This window comes from Amblyomma mixtum, chromosome 8, assembly GCF_055824585.1.
Source record: "Amblyomma mixtum isolate Tamu chromosome 8, ASM5582458v1, whole genome shotgun sequence".
Classification (NCBI taxonomy): domain Eukaryota; kingdom Metazoa; phylum Arthropoda; class Arachnida; order Ixodida; family Ixodidae; genus Amblyomma; species Amblyomma mixtum.
The window spans coordinates 8,422,442-8,442,810 of NC_143019.1; the positions used below are offsets into that span (position 1 = coordinate 8,422,442).

Here is a 20,369-nt window from a genome sequence, read left to right on the forward strand (position 1 = left end):
GCGTTAAGGAGTCTTTGTGAAGCAATACACGTACCCTACGTATAAAAACTAAGGTGCGAATGCTTTATTTATTGAGGATTCCTATACCTTCGATATCTGCGGCGACGAAAATCTAAAAAAAAAGAAGCGAATAATATAGCTACTTTATTATGAAGGAGGGGCGCATTTCTAAGCTAGAAAATACTACGTGCAACAGTGTTCTGAAAACGCTTCAGGCCATCAGATTTTATTATCGTTGTGGCAAGCTCCAACAGCTTGCTTCGCAACAAAGACATTTGTCCAAGTTTGGGAGTAAGCTAATTAAGTTTCGGAAGCAACCGAACATGCTAATTTTGCCCCTGCACACACAGCTTGACCAGCGTGTCGAGTCCGTGCATGCACCTACAGCTGTAGCATCTTTCTCTAATCAAGCCGCCGCGGTGGCTCAGTGCTTAGCTGAAAAAAAAAAGCTGCGTCTTTGCTTACAATATTTCGAATTATATGTGCATGCCTACTTTCCTCTTGTTAATGTCGACTGACTGCGTCTTAAGCAGGACGTGGTTTCAACGAATTGTGGCGAAAATCAACCGGCGCCGGGCTCTGAAACGGTGACGTTGAAAACCGCGGATGCGCATTGCACATTACCGTAAAAAAATCGAATTACGCAGCTGGTCGAGGGTCTTGTGTGATTATACTGCAATGCACGAAGCTCCTGGCGCCGGCGCGAACGAAAGTTCGCACTGTCACAGAAGTTTGTCAACACACGTGCGCACTCACCGCAAAATAACCGCTCGCTACCCTACCAGATGAATTCGCGTCCACCTGGGAATAAAATAGCCATGATAATGCGTGATGCTTGAACTGGTGCTTTAATGCGAGCATTAAAACGACGACAGCACACGGTCACGGTTCGACTTTCCAACCCACTTTCGAGTGCCGATTATTGCGATCATCAGCGCCAGACTTCAAGCGAAGCTGAGGACGCGGTAGGAGTAAGCTGGCGCTTACTGAAAGCACCTACATTTGGTCAAAGATCAGCTGTGAAAACAACGCAGCAGCTGAAATTTGCCTGTTGAAATTCCACTCGCAAGAAGAAAGTACGCATAGCAAACGATGCACCAGCTCGACGAGCTCGACCGAGCCAAGATGGAAACCGGAAGTTGTGGGCGCGGTGTTGCCAGACCGCCAAGCAATTTCGCATATCGTCTATTACCTAATTATTCCGCATCGAACAACTTTTCACGTGCATTATTCTCACATCATCCTGTATCACACACAATCATTATGTTTCGCTTAACTCTGACACGAACGGAGAAATCGCTGCTGACACGTTTTGCGGACGCTAAATCGTCGATACAGCCAAGTAATGCTTTCGCATTAATAAGAAAGCACAGAAAAGCTGGATCAGCTGGACTGTCAGGCTCAGAGTCGCATAGCCATGTTGTGCATTCACTATCAAGGCGGCATTCTCGCACTGCATTGTCCCGGTTGTTGCGCATTAATGTTGTCTTTGTTAGCGCTGTCGCTGTCAGAGTTGAACGGCCATCATTAGCGCTCACAGTAACGTGCATTGTCACACTGTGTTGCCTAGCAGTTCAACAGAGCATAGCTGGATTAGCTGCGGCCCTAGTTGTAACGGCGGCGCAAGATCGAAGGCGATGTAATCACGCTGACAACGCCGTCACTCAGTTCGGACACGAGCCGGGCTTCGTACAGTCAGCACAGTACGGTCAACATCTTTCGGCGCGCATCCGACGCTGCGTTAAGAAAGGCCCCCATGCGGCTGACACGGAAAGGGAAATGGTGACGCGTAAAGCGAGATCAGTGCAATATCTCGACTGCTTTTCTTAACATTTTAACCGAACAACTTTCTTTCTTTCTTTCTTTCTTTATTAAAGACATTCCGTTACAGAAATGCCTTAGGGGACGCGACAAAAGGCAATAGACATGCCTGACGGGGCCGCGCCCCCCTTGGCTGCGGCGGAAACAGCATAGCATAAGCACAATAAATACAAAGCAAAAGGAACAACAATACTGCATGATATGAAGGTGCATGAAAAAAACACAAAAAAAAATACAGGTACATAAAAACAATAAGTTGGGTCAGTGGTACGGTGTTATGAAAAACAGTGATGTATGTGCGCACGTCTTCAATCATCACAGTGAAGGTAAAGATCCGGAGTGAAGGCGAACGAAGTTATCAACACAGCATGGTCTTTAGTTTTCATTTAAGAAAAAATCTCTAAGTGTTCTCCTCAGTCGTTGCACCTTGGTGGCAGTAAACAGTATCTCAGCTAATTCAGGGTGCGCATTGAGGAAATCTGGAATCAAATAACTTAGTTTTTGATCACCGTATGTTGTACGCGAACGGGGCCTTGGTATTAAGTTTTGTCGTAGATAATAAGGACCAGGTTGCGCATGATATTTAGTTTGAAATGTTATATCTGTTTGGTGAAGACGCGAAATTTCCAGGGCCAGTTTGTGTTTATGGAGTTTGTGAATGGGCATTATTTTATTACCTTTAAAATGAGGTGCAGTGTCCTCCGAAAGATCCAAATTGCCTATTGCTCTCACTCCTCGCTTTTGCAAAGAGAAAAGACGATCCAAATTTGTCTTAGTCGTTGTAGCCCATACTAGGAAGCAGTAACAGAAGCGTGAATGTAAAAGCGCATAGTAGATTTGCTTTTTTACAGCAGACGGAACATGGTATCTTATCTTGTTCAAAATTCCCACGGCTCGCCCAAGGTCCCTACGCAGTGCGTCAACGTGAGGCGTCCATGAAAGGTTCTCTTGGAATATTACCCCCAAAAATCTAACTGTAGTCGATTGTTCGATAGTAATGTTATGAAATTTTAAGTGCAAGTTCGTGGGTGGATGGGTTCCCCTCGGTCTAAACAGTATGTATTTAGTTTTACTTGTGTTTAATTGGAGTCTGTTCGAATGAAGCCATAAGTTCAGTCCAGTTAACCATTCGTTGGCCTGATGAAACACGTCCACAACGTCAGCGCCCGAGAAAAACACATTCGTGTCATCTGCATATAAAATTAACTTAGTGTTATTTATTATGTTTACAATGTCGTTTATATATAGTAAAAATAATGTCGGACCAAGTAATGACCCTTGAGGTACGCCCTGTTTTAGAAGTCTGCTGTCGGATTTTGCGCCATTTATACATGTGAACTGGGATCTAGATGTTAAGTAGCTTTTTATTAAAGACCATGCGTTGCCACGAAAGCCATACAATGGCAACTTCTTTAAAAGCACGTCGTGTTGGACACAGTCGAAAGCCTTTCTAAAATCCAGAAATATTCCGAGGGTAAATATTTTCCTTTCAATGTTTTCGAGTATATGTTCTTTCACTTCAAGAAGGGCCATTTCGGATGACTTATTTTTTCTAAAGCCGAATTGTTCACTTGATATTATGTTATTTACACTCAGAAAGCTTACTAGTCTTTTATGTATAATATTTTCCGCTACCTTCGCAAAGATAGGGAGCACAGATATTGGTCTGTAATTGTTCATATCGTTAGGGGAACCGCCCTTGTGTATAACAGCCACACGAGCTAACTTCATTGCGTCTGGGAACACTGCGGTGGAAAGAATAAGGTTCAGAATATGTGTAAGGGGACTATTAACTATTTCTGCCACGGCTTTTAGTGGACCGGGTTTAATATCGTCAGCTCCAGAGGCGCAATGGTTCTTTAAACCCAAAATGACGTCGAGTATTTCATATTCATCAGTTGGGGACAAAAATACAGTATTTTCACAATGTACTTTGACGAATTCCTCGCATGGTATCGCATCGCAGTCATTTGCGGAAGCACCCACGTTAATAAAATGTTCGTTGAACAGGTTTGCAACCTGTTCGTCACTCATGGATTCGCTGTGATAAGAAACCCGCTTTGGGGAGTTTGATTTACACGTGATGTCTCTGACCGCTTGCCATACCAGACGGGGATTTCCTGCAATATTTGAAAACTTGTTCACATAGTATGATCTCTTTGCTTTTTTAATATCAGCATTCAATTTATTTCTCGCTTTCTTAAATACGCGGAGATCGCCTTCACTTCGTGTGTCTAAAAACTTTTGAAAAAGGATGTTGCGGTTTTTTATTCTGTTATACAGGTCGTGCGAGATCCAGGGCTTTCTTGCTCTCTTGTGTCTCTTAAGAGTTTTAAAAGCGAAGGATTCATTGTACGCAGAAATAAAAAACATCAAGAATGCCTTATAAGCGTTATTAGAATCCTTTTCCTTTGTAACGCTATCCCAGTCCTGTTGCATAATGAGTTCTTTAAACTTTAACATGTTTCTTTCCGAGTAATCTCTAATCAATATTTCTTTCTCCAGAAAAGAGCGTTTTTGCTTCGAAGGTATCAGACAGTAAATGGGTAAATGATCAGTAAGATCGCATATAATTGTACCTGATTTAACTTCATCGGGACAGAAGCTTGTAATGCACAGGTCAAGTATTGTTTCAGAATTTGAAGTGACACGAGTAGGATCACTAATCACATTTGAAAAACCATACGACTCAAAGAGCTCTTGGAAATGCAAAAAAGTAATATTATTTGGAGAAGCATTTATATTGAAATCCCCAACAAAGACACATTCGAGGTTGAGCTCGAGGCTGCGTTCAAATATTTCTTCTGCAAACTGCATGAAATGCTTTAAACACCCAGATGGCGGTCGGTACACAAGAGCAAGTAGTATGTTATAACAGTGAATAATGACGCACTCAAAATTTTCATTCACGATGTTATAGTTTGTTAGAATTTGATACGGTAGTTGGCAACGCACATACAGAGCAACACCTCCTCCGCGCTTTGATGAACGGCAGGCTGACACACAATCAAATCCCGGCAAAAGAAAACAGTCGTCAGATGTGAACCACGTCTCACTAAAGCAAATAAAGTCAAACTCGTGGTTTAAATCTGATAAAAACAAAGCAACCTCATCAAATTTATTTCGCAAACTTTGGGCGTTTAAATGAAATAAAGAAAACTTCTGCTTATCCTTGACTTGCTCAATATGGTCAGCAAAATTGGACATGAACGGCATCGCGTTTGCCTGAAAATACAATTGCCTGCTCTATCACCTCAGATTGGCGAGGTCATCCTTATCGCGGATGACAACTGCTCGTGCACCGGCTTGTTTCCGTACAAGCACCTTTCCATTCACGTGCCAAACAAACGCGTAGCCGGATTCCTTAGCCCATTCTTTGGCAGAGTTGCTTTGCCATGTTACTCGGCCATTCTCTAAATATAAGCCTGAAATAAAATCAGTACAAACACCAATTCTTACTGGAGATCTTTATTAGTAATAAAGGTTCAGATTGGTTCTACGCAGACAAAATCCTCAAAGAAGTATGGGCGCTCTTGGTAAAAGGAAACAACCATATCCCAGAAAAAAAGGTGCATCGGGCTTACCGGGTTCTTCGGTTCCTGTAATTTTGCCGACCACGTTATAAGTCACGGCCAGGCCGTTCTTGAGGTGGACTTCGAGCTTCATTTCCCTAGAAACCGTAATGGGAAAAGGGACACACAAGCCAATAGGTTTCAGCTTCCCCTAAAATTTACTTTTCTCACAAACCTCGCCAATGCAACGCTGCTCACAGCAAACATGCCTCAGCAGTGAACTACGCTTGCGTAAGCAATTTTCTCAGTGAAGGTGACACTGGTATAAAAATATTAAGAGTCCATATATACTTTATCTGGATGCATCAGAGCAGACCTGAGTGATAAAGTGGCTAAGGAAAGCACCAATACAGTATATACAAGCAATTACTAGATACTAGGGTAGGACACGTACATGTTCCAGTGCCGTTCAACCGAAGACGGAGAAAAAGGAAGGCTTTAGTTCTAACGGTGGCTGAAATGAATTCCCCTCTGCATGATACTTTGAATCGAAGACATTGTACAGCTTAAGGAAAAAACATGAAAACAAAACAGCGATTAGCGCAGAATAGCATCGATTTTGCACAACACGCGCAAAGTGATGCGCTTATTTCACAGCGCTTACAGGTGTTCAAGAGATAGACACACTCCCATTAACACTGTCCCGCCCGCCGCGGTGGCTCAGTGGCTTTGGCGTCACAAGCACTGAAAATTACTCGCAAGGCGTAAACTTCTTTGATTTAAGCCAAATGCACTTACTAAGGGGCCTTTATTTTTCGGACTGAAATCATTAACGTACTTGGCATCGCTGAAACCAGGCCCGAGGTGGTAGGCTGCGATATTCAAATCTCCGACCCAGTCCTCTGGCGCCGGCGGTCCTTTCAGATGTCTGGAAAGGAAGGGGGTACAGCAAAGCTCGCCGAAGCGTTAACTGCCAAGCAAACTCGTTTTTCGCGCTGCGTTCACAGCGCCGTACCTTTGTTGCGTTTTAAGAAAGTATGCATTTAACGCCTCCCTTCTGCTGAGGGACATTCGAAAGTCATTCGCGATACCTTGGCACCCTAAACTGAAAGCAAGCTGTAAATGTCATTAAATATAGGTGTATACTGCTCGAAGGGACTTATCTATTCGTGTGTACACAGGCAAGATCTTAGGAGGAGCTCTAGAGTGTGGTGCCCCAACTTTTCTGAGCTTTACAGCACAGCAACAAAAGGTAGATTTCTATGCACAAGGTTCACCCCGTCCCGCCTCTTTCTCTATCGCTATCGATCGGACCCTTCCTGTCCCAACTGGCCCTGTATCTATGCGGACCTGGCCCATTGCCTCTTCTATTGCCCGGCTTATCAGCAGTCGGGTTCCTACCCCCCACCATCTCTATCCATCACCACCTGGCTCGACTGGCTTGGCGCTGAAGGGGAAAAAGAACAGCGACTTCTGGTCGCCCAGGCGATCGACGTGCCCGGCCTATAAATTATGGCCGAATAAAGGTCCAATACTACTACTATGCACAAGGCAGATGACGTAATCGGTGCGGTTTGGCTGAGCTGCTGGGCGCCGGATGATGGCGCACCGCCAAGAGAGCACGAGAGGTTGGACGAAAGGAGGCCAATAACGGACCGAAGAACCGACTCGGATCAGAGACGACAATAAGTGGCAAGAACCATTGAATGCACGCCTACCTTGTCCTTGGTCATTAATAGGTTGCCAATGACCTATGCTTCGAGAAAGGCCCAGCGCCGTTTTCAACGCTGTTTTTCCGAGACGCGTCTAAACACTTACATTGCGTTGTAGTGCCAGCAGGCGTGGCTTTTTACCGTAGACCGAAGATTACTTTGTAGCACTAAAAAAAAAAAAGCAATAGGCGCCTTACCTTAGTATCTGAGCCGCCTCTTCGAAGGACGCCGTGAAGGCAGGTATGCCGGGAAGCCGGGACTCCCGGAAGGGTATTCTGAAAGCGTCCTCTTGACAGATTGCACAAGGTACAGGTCGGCTGACGTAGAATTGAATGCTATACTGCACATTTCAAGCATTCTACAATCTCTGAGACGCGTAACTGAGAAGCAGACTTCCCCTGGCGCCGAGACAATCTTCACTCAGATTGTCGACGACGTGCGGACAGATATATTGCTCCCAGTAACGCATAGTACACGTTTCAATCGGTACACGTCCTCGTCCGAATTAAACGTGGCACATATGCAACTTCAGCGATCACTGTATCAGGATATATAAACTCTTCGGCATTTCACACGACTAACGAGGCGTTTTTACCATTATAGGTTCAGAGCGAGCAACAGCCTAGAAATCACTTTTCTTTTCTGAACATTTTTTTTTTGTGTGTGCGTAAGCAAATAAGCGCGCCTGCCGCGAAAGACAGGTAGTCACAGGTCGTCATGCTGTCCCTGTCGCGAGGATTTTAGGTCCGGCACAAACCGAACAGGTTGTCGCTAAGTCTACTTATATAGGGCATTCAACTGCCACTTGGTTCAAAGACTGTTGATTGTAGTGATCACAGGAAGTGCAAATGAGACACTGGTATTATTGCGACCATATTTTAAGTATTTGTGCACACTGAGATAGTGTGAGTTATACTGCGGGATCGAACACAGCACTCGAAGTCAGTACTTTCGAAAGGGTCTGGTTGCAGTACACTGCAGTTACGTAGTTTCAACGATCAGGCTGCATTTGAGAAATCAGAGCTCTGAAATGCCTCTTGAAAAGCCTTTACCAGAAATTATCGCTTTGTTATCACTGAATTCATTAGATTAATTTGATTAGATTAATTGATTAGATTAATCAATTAATAGTTTAAAAAGTGAACTGACAATGTGCCAGAAGGTGCCGGTATGAAAGCTGTCGGACGATGGCTGTGGCGCAAATCCTTTCGTTAGTCTGAAAAGCTCACTCTATAATGAAAAGAAATCGCAGCAATGCTTTATTAATTACAATATTTTTGAAGTCTGGTTTGGCCCGTAAATTCCGTTCTAAATTCGGCAGCTGCCGCCGGGTGTTTAAATAAACTTCAATATTAAAACCTGCCGGTAAATGATAACCGATCGATTAAATAGTTGCAAAGCCCGATTTTCGGAGTAGTCAGTTTCTATGAATTTGCGTCATGCAGTTGTTCAGGCATATCATTAACGTAGTCTCGAACTAAAAAGTGAATGCGCTTCCTTACGCCTCAATCCTCACAAACAAAACCATAATTGTGCCGAGAGGTAGTTAGGCCTCAGACTCATGTATTATATTTGCACTATGGCGCGAAACAGTTAACCTTGCTGCCGTTCCCTAGCTTACAAAGTAACCTTTATCCTAATAAGCTAATGCCTTACAATGCTGAAAATATCTCAACAAAGAGGCGAACAAAACGCAAAGGTAATAATCAATATGTACAGCTATAAGCAAACGTTTTCAGGCCACATAATTTGCTTTTAGGGCCAGTAGTCGGTCAGATACGTCAAGCGAAAGTTACAGAGCCATGAAGGGGAAAGCTGGCCCTTGTTCTTCGTCTGCTCTTTTCGAGCTTCAAAGGTGTTTAAGCGCTAAACTAGAAGGACCAAACGTACACTTTGTGGTCTGAATACTTCTAATTAAGGATGCACTTCGAACCCACGAACCTATGCAGCGCATTTCTATTCACGAATTTCTGTTAACTTACTCATTCAGTGGTTTAGCAATGCGCACTAACCTGTGGCTGGGTAGACGGGTGTAAGTGGGTCCCCGTTGATGAGGGAGAGAGTCCCCGAGCTGACAGCCGACGCAGGAAGCGACATCGACTCTGGGAACGGCCGCTGAGGCTGAAGTGCGTAGTCAGCCGGGTCAGGGTACAGGATCACCGCTGAGGCACCCTGTGATTCCGCTTCTCTGACCTTAATAAGAAAATTGCGCAATGACAAAATGAAAAAAATGAGTAGCCGAAAATCAAAAACCAAACTAATCTCATGTATCTAAAATTTAAAACACATAACAAAAAAAAAGATGAAAGAGAAATGATTTGAATAATTGTCCGTCTCCGAAAATCCCGCCGTCATTTCGTTTCATGTAGAGTTTGCTTATTCAGCGTTTTCGCTCATTAGTAATCGATTAAGATTACTATCTTTCATGTGCTCATTTAAAAGGTAGTAATTTATAGAGTGCAAGTATGACGAAGCCACACTGCTACTTGCTCCAAACGAGTGCAAAACAATACGGCGCAAGTTTAAATACGGAAACATGTGCTGGTGTTATTTTTTAACCACCAAGATGACGTCACGTAGGGCTGAAGGTGTGTAGTTGCGATACTTCACCACTTTCTGAGGGCGTCATGCTACCGCGGCGAGTAGCGACTTCGCCCCACGGTCGTCGTTAACTTATGCCCTTGACTATGAGTTCATCTATAATTTTATCCTTTCCCCTTGCTGCGGGATAGCCAACGAACTGTCTTCTGGTCAAAGGACACTGTGTACTCTCTTTTTTAACTTCTTCTTCAGAGTAAAAGTCAGTCCCGTTTTTGCTTGCTCTGTCTCTGTTAATGTTTTCTCGGCATCAAAAAGCTCATTTATTGGTGAGAAAATAACAGTTAAAAATCAAATGTGTTCTGTCGCTCGATAAAAAACAGTGACATCGATGATGTAAAAAACTATCTGATCGCAGACAGGCGGCGGATGGCGGTGCAAACTATAGCCTCGAAGATCAACCAAAAAAATGGCCGAGGCTTAGCTAAGGTTATGCCTAGTCAGATGCGAAGCATATTGATGGCTAGGCTTGGTAAAGTTCCTCGCTTTGTTCTTCAGTTGTTGTAGAACGTTGTCGCCGAGCCGCATATTGAGCACGCCGCTTAGCCAGACGTTCATCCCTCTCTTCATCGATCGGTCTCTGTGGCACGCTGAAGCTTTCGCTTCTCGTTCAAATCAGCCCTGCTTCTAGGCGGCATCCCAACACCTGGCCGCCTCGTAAGTGCCCGGAGAGCGAGGCAAGCTCAGCTTTATACCGCTGCTGTAGCGTCACGTGGTCAGCTGCAGCGCCTCCGATGTGGAGCCTCCACCGCCGCGGCCGACCGCGCGAGCCGGCAGCCCATCTCTCCTCTGCTGTGACGTCATGTTGTCACGTGGTCAGCTGCAGCGCCTCTGATGTGGAGCCTCCACCGCCGCGGCCGACCGCGCGAGCTGGCAGCCCATCTCTCCTCTGCTGTGACGTCATGTTGTCACGTGGTCACGCTAAAGGTCAATGGTAGCTCCACCGCCGCGCTCGACGGGCTGTAGTGTAGCTCTAGTAATATGCTTCGCATCAAAAAAAAGAAACGAAAAATATTGACGTCACCACAGTTGATTAGCAAAGACGGCGTATAGCGGCAATACTCGTATCTTAATTTTTTGTCTTTCTGGCACATGAAACCTCTACCAGGCCGCACAACTAATGGGCTCAATATTTGGAAACAAATTGGCAAAGCCCGGTCCTACAAAGGAGGGGAGTGAATCCATCCATTTGCACTATTGGGCCAATTACTTGGGCTGCTTGGGCAGCTGTTCTACAATAAAAGTTGCCTTTTCTTTACAAGGACGCGGTAATCAACTGATAAAAAATCAGTTTCAGCTTCTACTCAGCGTCCCGTTAGCCTCTTCTCCTTCCCATTCTCTATCCTGCCTTCTGCATAAACAAAACAGCATGGCTCCGCTCAATGGATGACATCATTGCTGATGTTGCCTGCCCACATTTGCGGTCACACAAGCGTCTGCCGCTGCAACCATCACCTTATTTCCGCGAAACACGCGCCCGAAGCGTATGACGACGATCTTTCCGGTAACATTGATGCCGGAGTCACGCAAGTAACCGAAGTCCTCGGGACGACCGTAGTTGCCGTAGACGACCTCGGCCTGCAGAAAGGAAATGCGGGGAAAAAATAATTCAGGAAACTTTCGAAAACGAATACCTTCGTAAATCTTTTTCATTCGATAGTTACGTCATAAAACAGAGACAAAACAATGATAGTTGTCATTTACAGCAACATTAACAAAGTCCGTTCAGGCTTCAGAAAAAAGTGGCTGAAGATAAACCGCCTCCTATTTTATCACGAAGTGTAGCGTTCTCCATGGGACTGTAATCAATTTATCCTGTATCAAGTTATCCTGATAATATTAAGCACGAAAGGAAGCATTCAAGTGGGAAGAGAAAAGTAGTTTAAATGACCGCGAACTCTGTTCTCAACTTCGTTGCGCCGTGGGCTGTGAATTCAACCACGACATTACTTTGCACATCTATGAGCCAAATACACGAAATTGCAACTTAGTCTTCATGTCTGACGACGATGATGATATGCCACGGTAAGCCGAGCCCACACTTACAGCGTTGCAACCACAATGGCATTGACTTCGAAGAGGCCTTTCAGTGTTGCATTTGTCTTAATAGCAAGCAGTACTCATTTGTACTTTTAACTGCAATAATGAAAGAATAAATAGATAAGAAGCTGAGGAAATAATCTGCTAAAAAGGATGTTGCGGGGACGTGCATTCGCTACTACATTGCGAAATAATTCGACACTTCAAATGTGCTTAGTTTTGTTGTTAAAATTCGCCCTCGTATCTGCATCACACTTTCACCGCAGTTACTTCACAGCAGACTAGTAAAAAAATGATACTTTCTAATGTGAGATGAAGCTACATGTGCTTTGTGGACGAGATTTGTACAGAAATCTCATTTGCGCCAAGACTAATGGCTGAGAAAACATTGTTGACTAGGAAGAAGCTCGAGCTTTGTGTTCACCAGAGGCAGGTCAGCTGAGTTTTCACCAAAGAATCGAACTGGCTCTCGCATACTGTCTGCACACGGTCGAGTTTCGGCCCTATCACAACCCGCTGTGCATTTAGGTGCTAAAAATAAATAAACTGACTGCTAGGTAAGGGTGCTGCTCATGCTCACCACGACCGGAGTGCTTCCAGTGCCTGCCGAGTAGGCCAGATATGGCTCGATGGAGCCGGTCTTCTGTCTTGTCACTGAATACACCGATTTTCCTTGATCATCAATGATGGATATCTGCAACGAAGGAAGTACACCAAATTTCTCTGAATAAAAAGTATGCACTCGTGTGAGACAGTTTTCAGACAATTTAATAAAAGAACATAATTGAAAACGTCTAGAGATACGAAGATCACAAAAAGGAGAATATTCATATATTACCTAAGGAGCATCATACAATTCTTCGAAAAAAATGGTGGCAATTGGAAACGGAATTCGCAAGAATATGCTTCAAGCGAAAACCGCAACAGTTCTGCGCTTTACAGTAACGTCCCAATGTTTAATAAAAAACCAGTATACTTCGGGCCGAACACATAAGAGATTGCTTCAGTAAGGACGTTTCTAAAGGAGATCAGTCGCGAAGATCGTTGCAATATGTAATGCATTAAGAATGAATTATTGAACTAATTCCAGAAAAACAGAAAAAGAAAGCCTGATGACGTTGCAAGGGGAAATAGGGTGAGGGTACCAATACTACTAAAAATAACAGTAAATAAATAAATTTGGATATCTTAAGTGTTAAATATTTATTCAACTGAAGAAACAGGCGAAGAAAGCAGAGCGTTTTGACAAAGACAACAAAAAATTGCATTTTCTTTCGAGGGGAACACGTATGGTTCATGTTCACGCACAGGGTACCTGGCTGTGTCGGTCCGGGTCAGGGTGTGAAAAGTAAGCTTTGTAAGGAGTTAGGTGGACGTCTTCGAGGCCCTGGCTTTTCCAGAGTTTGGCCACGTACTCGGCCGACGTCTTGTCGCCTTCGGTGCCGCCCAATTTTGGCATTTCGACGAATGTCCTGCGCATGAAGTAGGTCACAGTTCAATGTTTCCAGAGGTGCGGGCGGTGTGACACTCACGGCCAAATTTATACGTGAAAAACAAGTGAACAGTTTCGAATAAAAATAACCAAGATTTCCGTACTCGATCAAAGGCCATCACTGCAAGAGACTGCAACAAACACACTACGAAGGCACAATAGAGCACGTTCACTTGGACTAAAGAATTCATCACAATGCAAAATATGCTGAAAAGACACCTATACGCTGTGTGTAGTACTACTGGACAAAATGCGACATCCATCAGAAAACTCGTAGTTAATTAACTAATACGTATCATTTTCTTTTTGCTCTGATATTTGCGCAGTTTCACAGTTCTAAGAAACTGTCGACTGATGTCCCATACAGCCTTGATGAAAAGTCTTCAGGTCATACCGAGTCGAAAAACGAAAACGGCAGAATTGTCCCCGAAATACGACAGAATGTTATTCGTTTTGTCGCAACGACAGACTTTTCTGCAGTAATGTAGTTTTTTTTTTCTGTGGTACTGTAGTATTTATCTGTAGAGCTTTTATGTAGTTCTATCGCTGCGACAAAGGACACCAAAACACTAAAGGAAACTCTATCGTTACTACAAAAATTTTAATGGTTACAAATTCCCGGCCAAAAATGCTACAAAAGAAAGGTTTAGACGACAGAAAAATTTTCCCTTGTGTTTGATTGAAGAGAGTCTGATTCTGATCCTTACAGGGAGCACTTACGATAACTTGGCGGTTAAAATCTTTTGACGCTGAGGAAGGTTCTCTTTTTCTACTCTCAGGACCTTCATCACTTCACAGGCGCCGTAAGTGCTGCACTAGAAGAATGAAAAGCACACGCTGTGGCCTGATAGTGCCCCGTTAAATGTACCTTTCTAAAATCGAGACTCAACGGCAGCAGTGCACAATACCACCCGACACAGCGGATGCACAGCAATAGCATTGTTTTCTGACGAAAACATTAAGTAACATACAAAACGGGAAAAACGTACAGAACGTAGAAGAACGGAAAGTACGTATGCATGAGCACGCGGTATTAGCAATTCGCTGCAAGCCAGAGGAAGACGTAAATACAGCCTTCATATCCAGTTTATGCGATGAAGTGAGTTTCCGGAGGCGCGTAATTTAACGAAAAAAGATCATTCCACACAGCTGCTAACGGTCATGATCTACATAACTGCCTTCCTCCCATAGAATCATGGATTGAGAGCACACTTATATATTAATATATATTTAAGCTGAACCCCAAAAATAACTGAGCGTACATGGGGCTGAATATCAGTCGGCGGATATCTTTTCAAACCCGCTCTCATTTTTTCTCCCCAGTATCGCGCAAGAGAAATAGGGAAAAATATACGCAAGGAACAAGTTGACACTAGCTGCATGATCTGACTTGCAGCGCAAGTCGCCTTTTCTATTTTAAAACCCAAAAAGATTCAATTCAACTGTAATTACTTTTATACTATTGCTATCCGTTATACTCTACTGACTCATGGCCTAAAGTTCTCGCGGCGACAGCAATGATCAGCAGTAAATGATTCCCGTTCTTTCTGGTTGACCTCAGAGTGCTTTCAATGGCGTATGATGAAGTTCTGACCAGACGATAACAATGCTGATAATGTAGCCACCTGAAATAATGCCTAATTCTGTTATTATTTCAATGTTCGAAGCATATCTCGAAAGGTGTCCGTCTCGAAGTTCCAGCATCTCATATAGCGGAGATGCAATGTATATTGCAAGTGACGATAATTCGGCTTACCGCAGCACAGTTTCGTAATCATAGGTAGCGAGAAGATCCATGACGTCACGTTCCACGCTTCTAACTTGGTCGGCTGTTTCGGTTTCCGGCATTCCAAGATGGTCAGACTTTGAACTACTACCACCTCGGATGGCGAAGTGTCCCAGAAGGACGCCGAAGATGACTCCCAGCACGGAAATGGCCAAGCCGGAGGCGCAGCAGTACTTCCGGCTCACCATGTTTCCAAACCGGAAGTCTTCGGTGTAGCCGGAACTCATCTGTAGAGACCTCATGTCGGCTCCGGCCTCAGCGCTGCTGCGCAAATAAGAGGGCAGAACAAAGCTTGTAAATGAAAACTGTGCAAGAGAGACGAGTGGTCGAAAGGCAAAATAACGGTTTACCGCATAGAACTTCTAAATTTTCTAAGCAGCGAGTTGTACACCCCTGCAAACAAACTGCACTTTTCTTACAACCATAAAAATAAAATGACTAAATAACGTAGACGGAAACACATGACTTTTATTACATCCGATGAGTTTTAATGTGCACAATACAATCTAGTGCGTAACACCTAACCATAAACAATCTTTCGAAGGCTACTCTTTCTGATACTCTGCAATTCACTGGTTCCCTGGTCTGGCCTTGTATGTGCAATGCTGTAGGAAAAGTTTTTTTTGTACTTTTCCGTCTTGGCCAGCACAGCTCAAAGCCGACGCAAATGCCTGTCGGGGCAGCGGGAGTAAATTTTTACTACTCTGTAGTGCCTTGCCTAGTAACAAGCGCGCCGCGGGCAGTTAAGGAACGGACAATTATTGGAAGTCTATCTTTTTCTCAGGGTTTCCCATTGCATAAAACAAATACAGGGCATATGAAGCTTCGGTTGGCAGAAGGCGGAGTGGAGAGAGAGAAATCCTCTTCTCCGCTTTCATTCTCCAGCGGGGGAGGAGGCTACGGGTGGCGAGTGGGACACCACGGCAGCCAATCAGAGTCGAGGGGTGGAGAGGGGACGCGGCTGTCTCACTGTGATTGCTGGACTGGATCGGCAGAGTGGAGCTTGATTACGGAGTGCCACACGGTCACAGCAGCAGCGGCTGCTGCGTCCTGCTCGATGGAGGAGAAATCCAAGAGGTCCGTGTGCTGTGCGATATCAGTGCACGTTAAAGAACCCCAGGAGGTCGAAATTTCCGGAGCCCTTCACTACGGCGTCTCTCATAGGCTGAGTTGCTTTGGGACGTTAAACCACACACACATATGATCTCAAGTGACGCTAACTTCAGTAAAACGTGGCTTGGTATTCACCTTTCGTGCCCCATTAGGCGAGCCTGTGCCGTACTGGACAACATTCAACCTCCTTTGTTGACTTCAGCTACAATATTATCAAGTGGCATTTTCTTCTGTTAAATATCTGTTGAACACGCTGTTAAATATCTGTCTTATAACGTTAGGCTATGATTTTCCTCTGCGAAGAGTTTATGAAGTTCTTTAACTTTGTGCCACAAATTTAGAACAACCGTACACGTAAGGCATCAAAATGAGCACACGTTCCTTTAGATTTAGGGGAATATACAAACTGTGTTCGGTAGATTACCACTGAACACCGCTAGGGAATCAAAATAGAAACGCCAGCGTCCATTGGGAACATGGATGGAAGGCGTTCCTTCCTCCATGATCGGAAATGTTGAAGTAGTAGGGTTGAAGCACGGGCATTGATCTGCTTTCTGCATTCGAAGGGTCACAATGCTAAGGAGATTCTTGCTGAGCTTGTGGCGGTGTACGGTGACAATGCTCCAGCTAATGACACTGTTCTGAAATATCGGAAGCGATTTAAAAGCGGTCGAACAATCCTGGACGACGAAGAACAAAGTGGCCTACGATCGCTGAAAGGTGAACCAAAAATTACTCTGAGGTTCTGATGCTCGCTGACTGGCGGATACCTTCAGAACAAATAATGCAGCAGGTTAACGTGAGTAGAGGCTTAATGCAACAACATCCTTCACGGCTATTTGCACGCGACAAAGGTTGCCGAGCGCTGGGTTTCACGGTTGCTGACAGCAGTGCAAAAAGATTTGCTGATGGAAGAAGCCGCAGAAAATGTTGAGGCTGTGCAATAGGGGCACTGATGACTTTTTGGGACCACCTCATCAATATGGATGAGTGTTGGTTACACCATTATCACCCATAATCGAAACCATTCAGCAAACAGTGGCAACATGTTAAGCCACCAGCGCTGAAAATGGCCACGGCTGTGACACCATGAGGAAATAGTCATGCTGAGCGTGTTCTGGGAATCCGGTGGTGTTCTTCTCACATATTATGACCACAAAGGCAGCCCATCACAAGGAAGGATTAGTGTGAATTTCTGACCAAGCCACGACACGCTATAAAGGCAAATAACAAAGAAAAGCTCACGAAATGTGTCCGTCTGCTCCATGGCAACGCATCGGTTCAATTAGCCTAGGTGATGGCCACCTACGTGGCCTGCTTAGGCTATTAAATTTTGCCCCATCCCCATATCCAGCTGACCTCGTACCCGCCGATTTTTTTCTCTTCGCATGAAGAGCCCCTGTGCGGGAAGCACTTTCGGGAAAACGAGGAAGTGAGTTCTTAAAGGTGCACTGAAGAGGAATATGAAATCGTCTTTTTACCGCAGGAACTCGATCTACACGTTCCGAGCATTCTTAGAAGCGTCCAATTATTGTCCTCTGTGGCCGATTCTCATAATTTAAGTACGATGAAACGTCCCGGTTCCCGCCTTTTTTTTGAACTCACCGCAGAAGGTAGGCGGAGTCGACCAACTCGTGGAGTGCCTATCAGGCAGTCGCGTGGCCGGTTCGCTTTCGCTTTTATTTTGTTTTTTAGCTTTCCGTGAGTAAATAAATCTAGTCAGAGGCTATATAGCTGCAAATTAGACCCACGGAAATAAAAATATGCGTGCACTCTTTGCTTTCGCCGATTGCTACGTATCACTCCGCCGATGACTCCGCCGAGAGCGGCAAGCCGCCACGGGACTGGCTGAAAGGTTGGTCGACTCCTCCCACCGCCTGCGGCAAGTTAAGAAAAAAGGCGGGAGATCGGACGTTTAATCCGATTTAAATTATGAAAATCGGCTGCACAGGACAATGATTCGAAGTTTCTTAGAATGCTCGGAACGTGTAGATCGAGTTCCCGCTGTAAAAAGACGAGTGCAGATTCCTCTTCAGTGCACCTTTAAGTGGAGCTGGCCGCCGCGGTGGCTCAGTTAATAAAGAAAAAAAAAGCCGCGGTGGCTCAGTGGCTATGGTGCTCGGCTGCTGTCCCGAAATACGCGGGTTCGATCCCGGCCGCGGCGGTTGAATTTCTTTGGAGGAGAATTTCGAGGCCCGTGTACTGTGCGATGTCAGTGCACGTTAAAGAACCCCAGGTGGGCGAAATTTCCGGAGCCCTCCACTACGGCGTCTCCATAGCCTTAGTCGCTTTGGGACGTTAAAAGCCATAAACCAACCAAACCATCTCCCTGGACTCTCAAAAGAAATGTTTTTTTGCACCGATAGTCTGGGCAGCAGCGGGTCCATCGATGATAAATGTGCGTGACCTCGGGGATTGGTATCAGTAGCGAAAGGCTAATCTTCTCACCCGTGACTAATTGCCTAATCTCTTTCCCATCTTGACAATAATACGTACTTTATGAACGCCCTAGCACTTTTCCATATCCTCAAAGTACTTGCCGTAGATTTTCTTGACTCGGTTGCATCCCCTTCCCGGACAGTTTCTGCCGAACGACACCACCCGTCAGAGACTCGCTGCTTAATTTCTTTTCCGTCTTGGCAATAATACGAACTTTATGAACGCCCCATAAGTAGCAGTTTTTGAAGTCCTCAAAGTACTTGCCGTGGATTCGCGTGGCTCGGTTGCATCCCCTTCCCGGACAGTTGCCGTTAAACGAAAGCAATGCAGTGAAGAGAGCGAAAACGCCACCGTCAGGTTTCGTACACTTTTAGGAACTGAATCCTGCAAAGTGAAGTGTGGCGCAAATGCAGCCTGTGTGGGCACTATGCTGTACGCTGGCATCGCACTTTTTTCTTTTTGTTTGTGGTAAGGGGGACACGCGCACCCATTTTACTGCTGTCGTGTGCGTTTTGTCCTTGGCGCAAAGAACGAGGTACGTGTTTTCGACACGGCGTATAGAAATAAAAGCGAGCGCCGGATAAGCATAAATGTTGCAACTTGGAAATATTTTATTTCTTCGAACGACGAGGACAGCGACAAAAATTCTCCGCCAACGCTGCCTCAGTGTGCGACGTAAGAGCGTTAGCTACGGGAGCTTCAAGTGTTTACATCGACGTGCTCAGCAAACGTGGAGAAGACAAAATCCAAACATCCGTGGATGTTTCCTTTCTGGAAACATCCCAAGACACAAGAAGCGCCATCTACCTCATGGATCTTGCACTACTATCGCGATTTACAGCCAGCTTCGCTAATATGTATAATATCAACGTGTGCATCACAGCACGACAAATCATTTTTGCACCATCCGCAACCCCCTGCGTCAAACGGTTCGGCCTTAATGGCCGCCGGAAGGTCCTCGGAATGCATCGTTTGGGGGAGGAAAGGTCATCGTTGCGAATCCCTCGCATATTTTAGGCTTCATCTCAATTAGCAGTTTTATCCTCAGGAACATGCTAAATCATTTGACACCACTGCGACCATACTGCGTCAAACGAGTGGCCCCCAAATCTTATGCAAATGGTGGTCCCGGGGCGGGGGTCCCACTTCGATGGCCGCTGTACTCGCACATATATAACGGATCGATATAGATATCAATTGAGGCGGTAATCCCTGTTGCTGTTATATTCTGTGGTCACGTGGTTACATTTTTGGTCAATTCGACCATTCCAGACAGACGCGTCCTTGACAAACGTATGTAGTAAGAGCTCACGCTCTTAAAAGAGCCTGGCCGCCCGCGAGGAACGTAATACTCTTGAATTGGCATGCCATGGAAAAGTTCCAGAGTTCACATGAACCGCTATTCAGAACAACAATTAGATGAGTCGGTCTTCTACACTTTAGCACCCAATAAAAATTGCATGGTGTAAGTTCACCTCCGGCAGAGGCCCCAACAGTAATGCCGAACACTATGGCTATGTCTAGCGTACCACTCCCGGCAAATACGTTGAACACATCTCCATTAGTCATCCTTAGGTAAAAACCGTGTGTGTTTCGTTCAATCCATGATTATGCTAAAATTGTAGTGTACCAGAATCCCGACGTTCACGGCGCTCGTTCGAAGCCATGCGCCTTTTAATATTGGAGTTAGTAGCGTTTTTGTTTTAGTTCATCCCCTGCTAGCTACCATCATCATTATCATGCAAACAATGTCCATCGCAGGGAAAAATTATTCTTTCATAGGTCTCCAATCAGGCGTTTCCTGCGCCAGCTGCGGCCACCCTATCTTCGACTACTTTCTAATCTCGTCCACACAT

At 45.0% G+C, this 20,369-nt stretch overlaps 1 protein-coding gene across 2 annotated transcripts in view; it reads right to left on the reverse strand.

Moving 5' to 3' along the window:
* LOC149331265 (N-acetylated-alpha-linked acidic dipeptidase 2-like) overlaps window positions 1-20,369 on the reverse strand; it is a 43,425-nt gene that overhangs the window by 15,343 nt on the left and 7,713 nt on the right. Inside the window, exons 2-9 of one of the 2 annotated variants that reach the window (XM_089556429.1) lie at window positions 14,932-15,225; window positions 12,999-13,155; window positions 12,264-12,377; window positions 11,099-11,221; window positions 9,058-9,238; window positions 7,243-7,333; window positions 6,172-6,261; window positions 5,406-5,491 (exon numbers count right to left, since the gene is read on the reverse strand). In XM_089556429.1, coding sequence (XP_089412555.1) covers window positions 5,406-5,491; window positions 6,172-6,261; window positions 7,243-7,333; window positions 9,058-9,238; window positions 11,099-11,221; window positions 12,264-12,377; window positions 12,999-13,155; window positions 14,932-15,225 — 1,136 coding nt within the window. The remainder of the gene's footprint in view (window positions 1-5,405; window positions 5,492-6,171; window positions 6,262-7,242; window positions 7,334-9,057; window positions 9,239-11,098; window positions 11,222-12,263; window positions 12,378-12,998; window positions 13,156-14,931; window positions 15,226-20,369) is intronic. The other variant, XM_089556430.1, reaches the window with a different exon arrangement.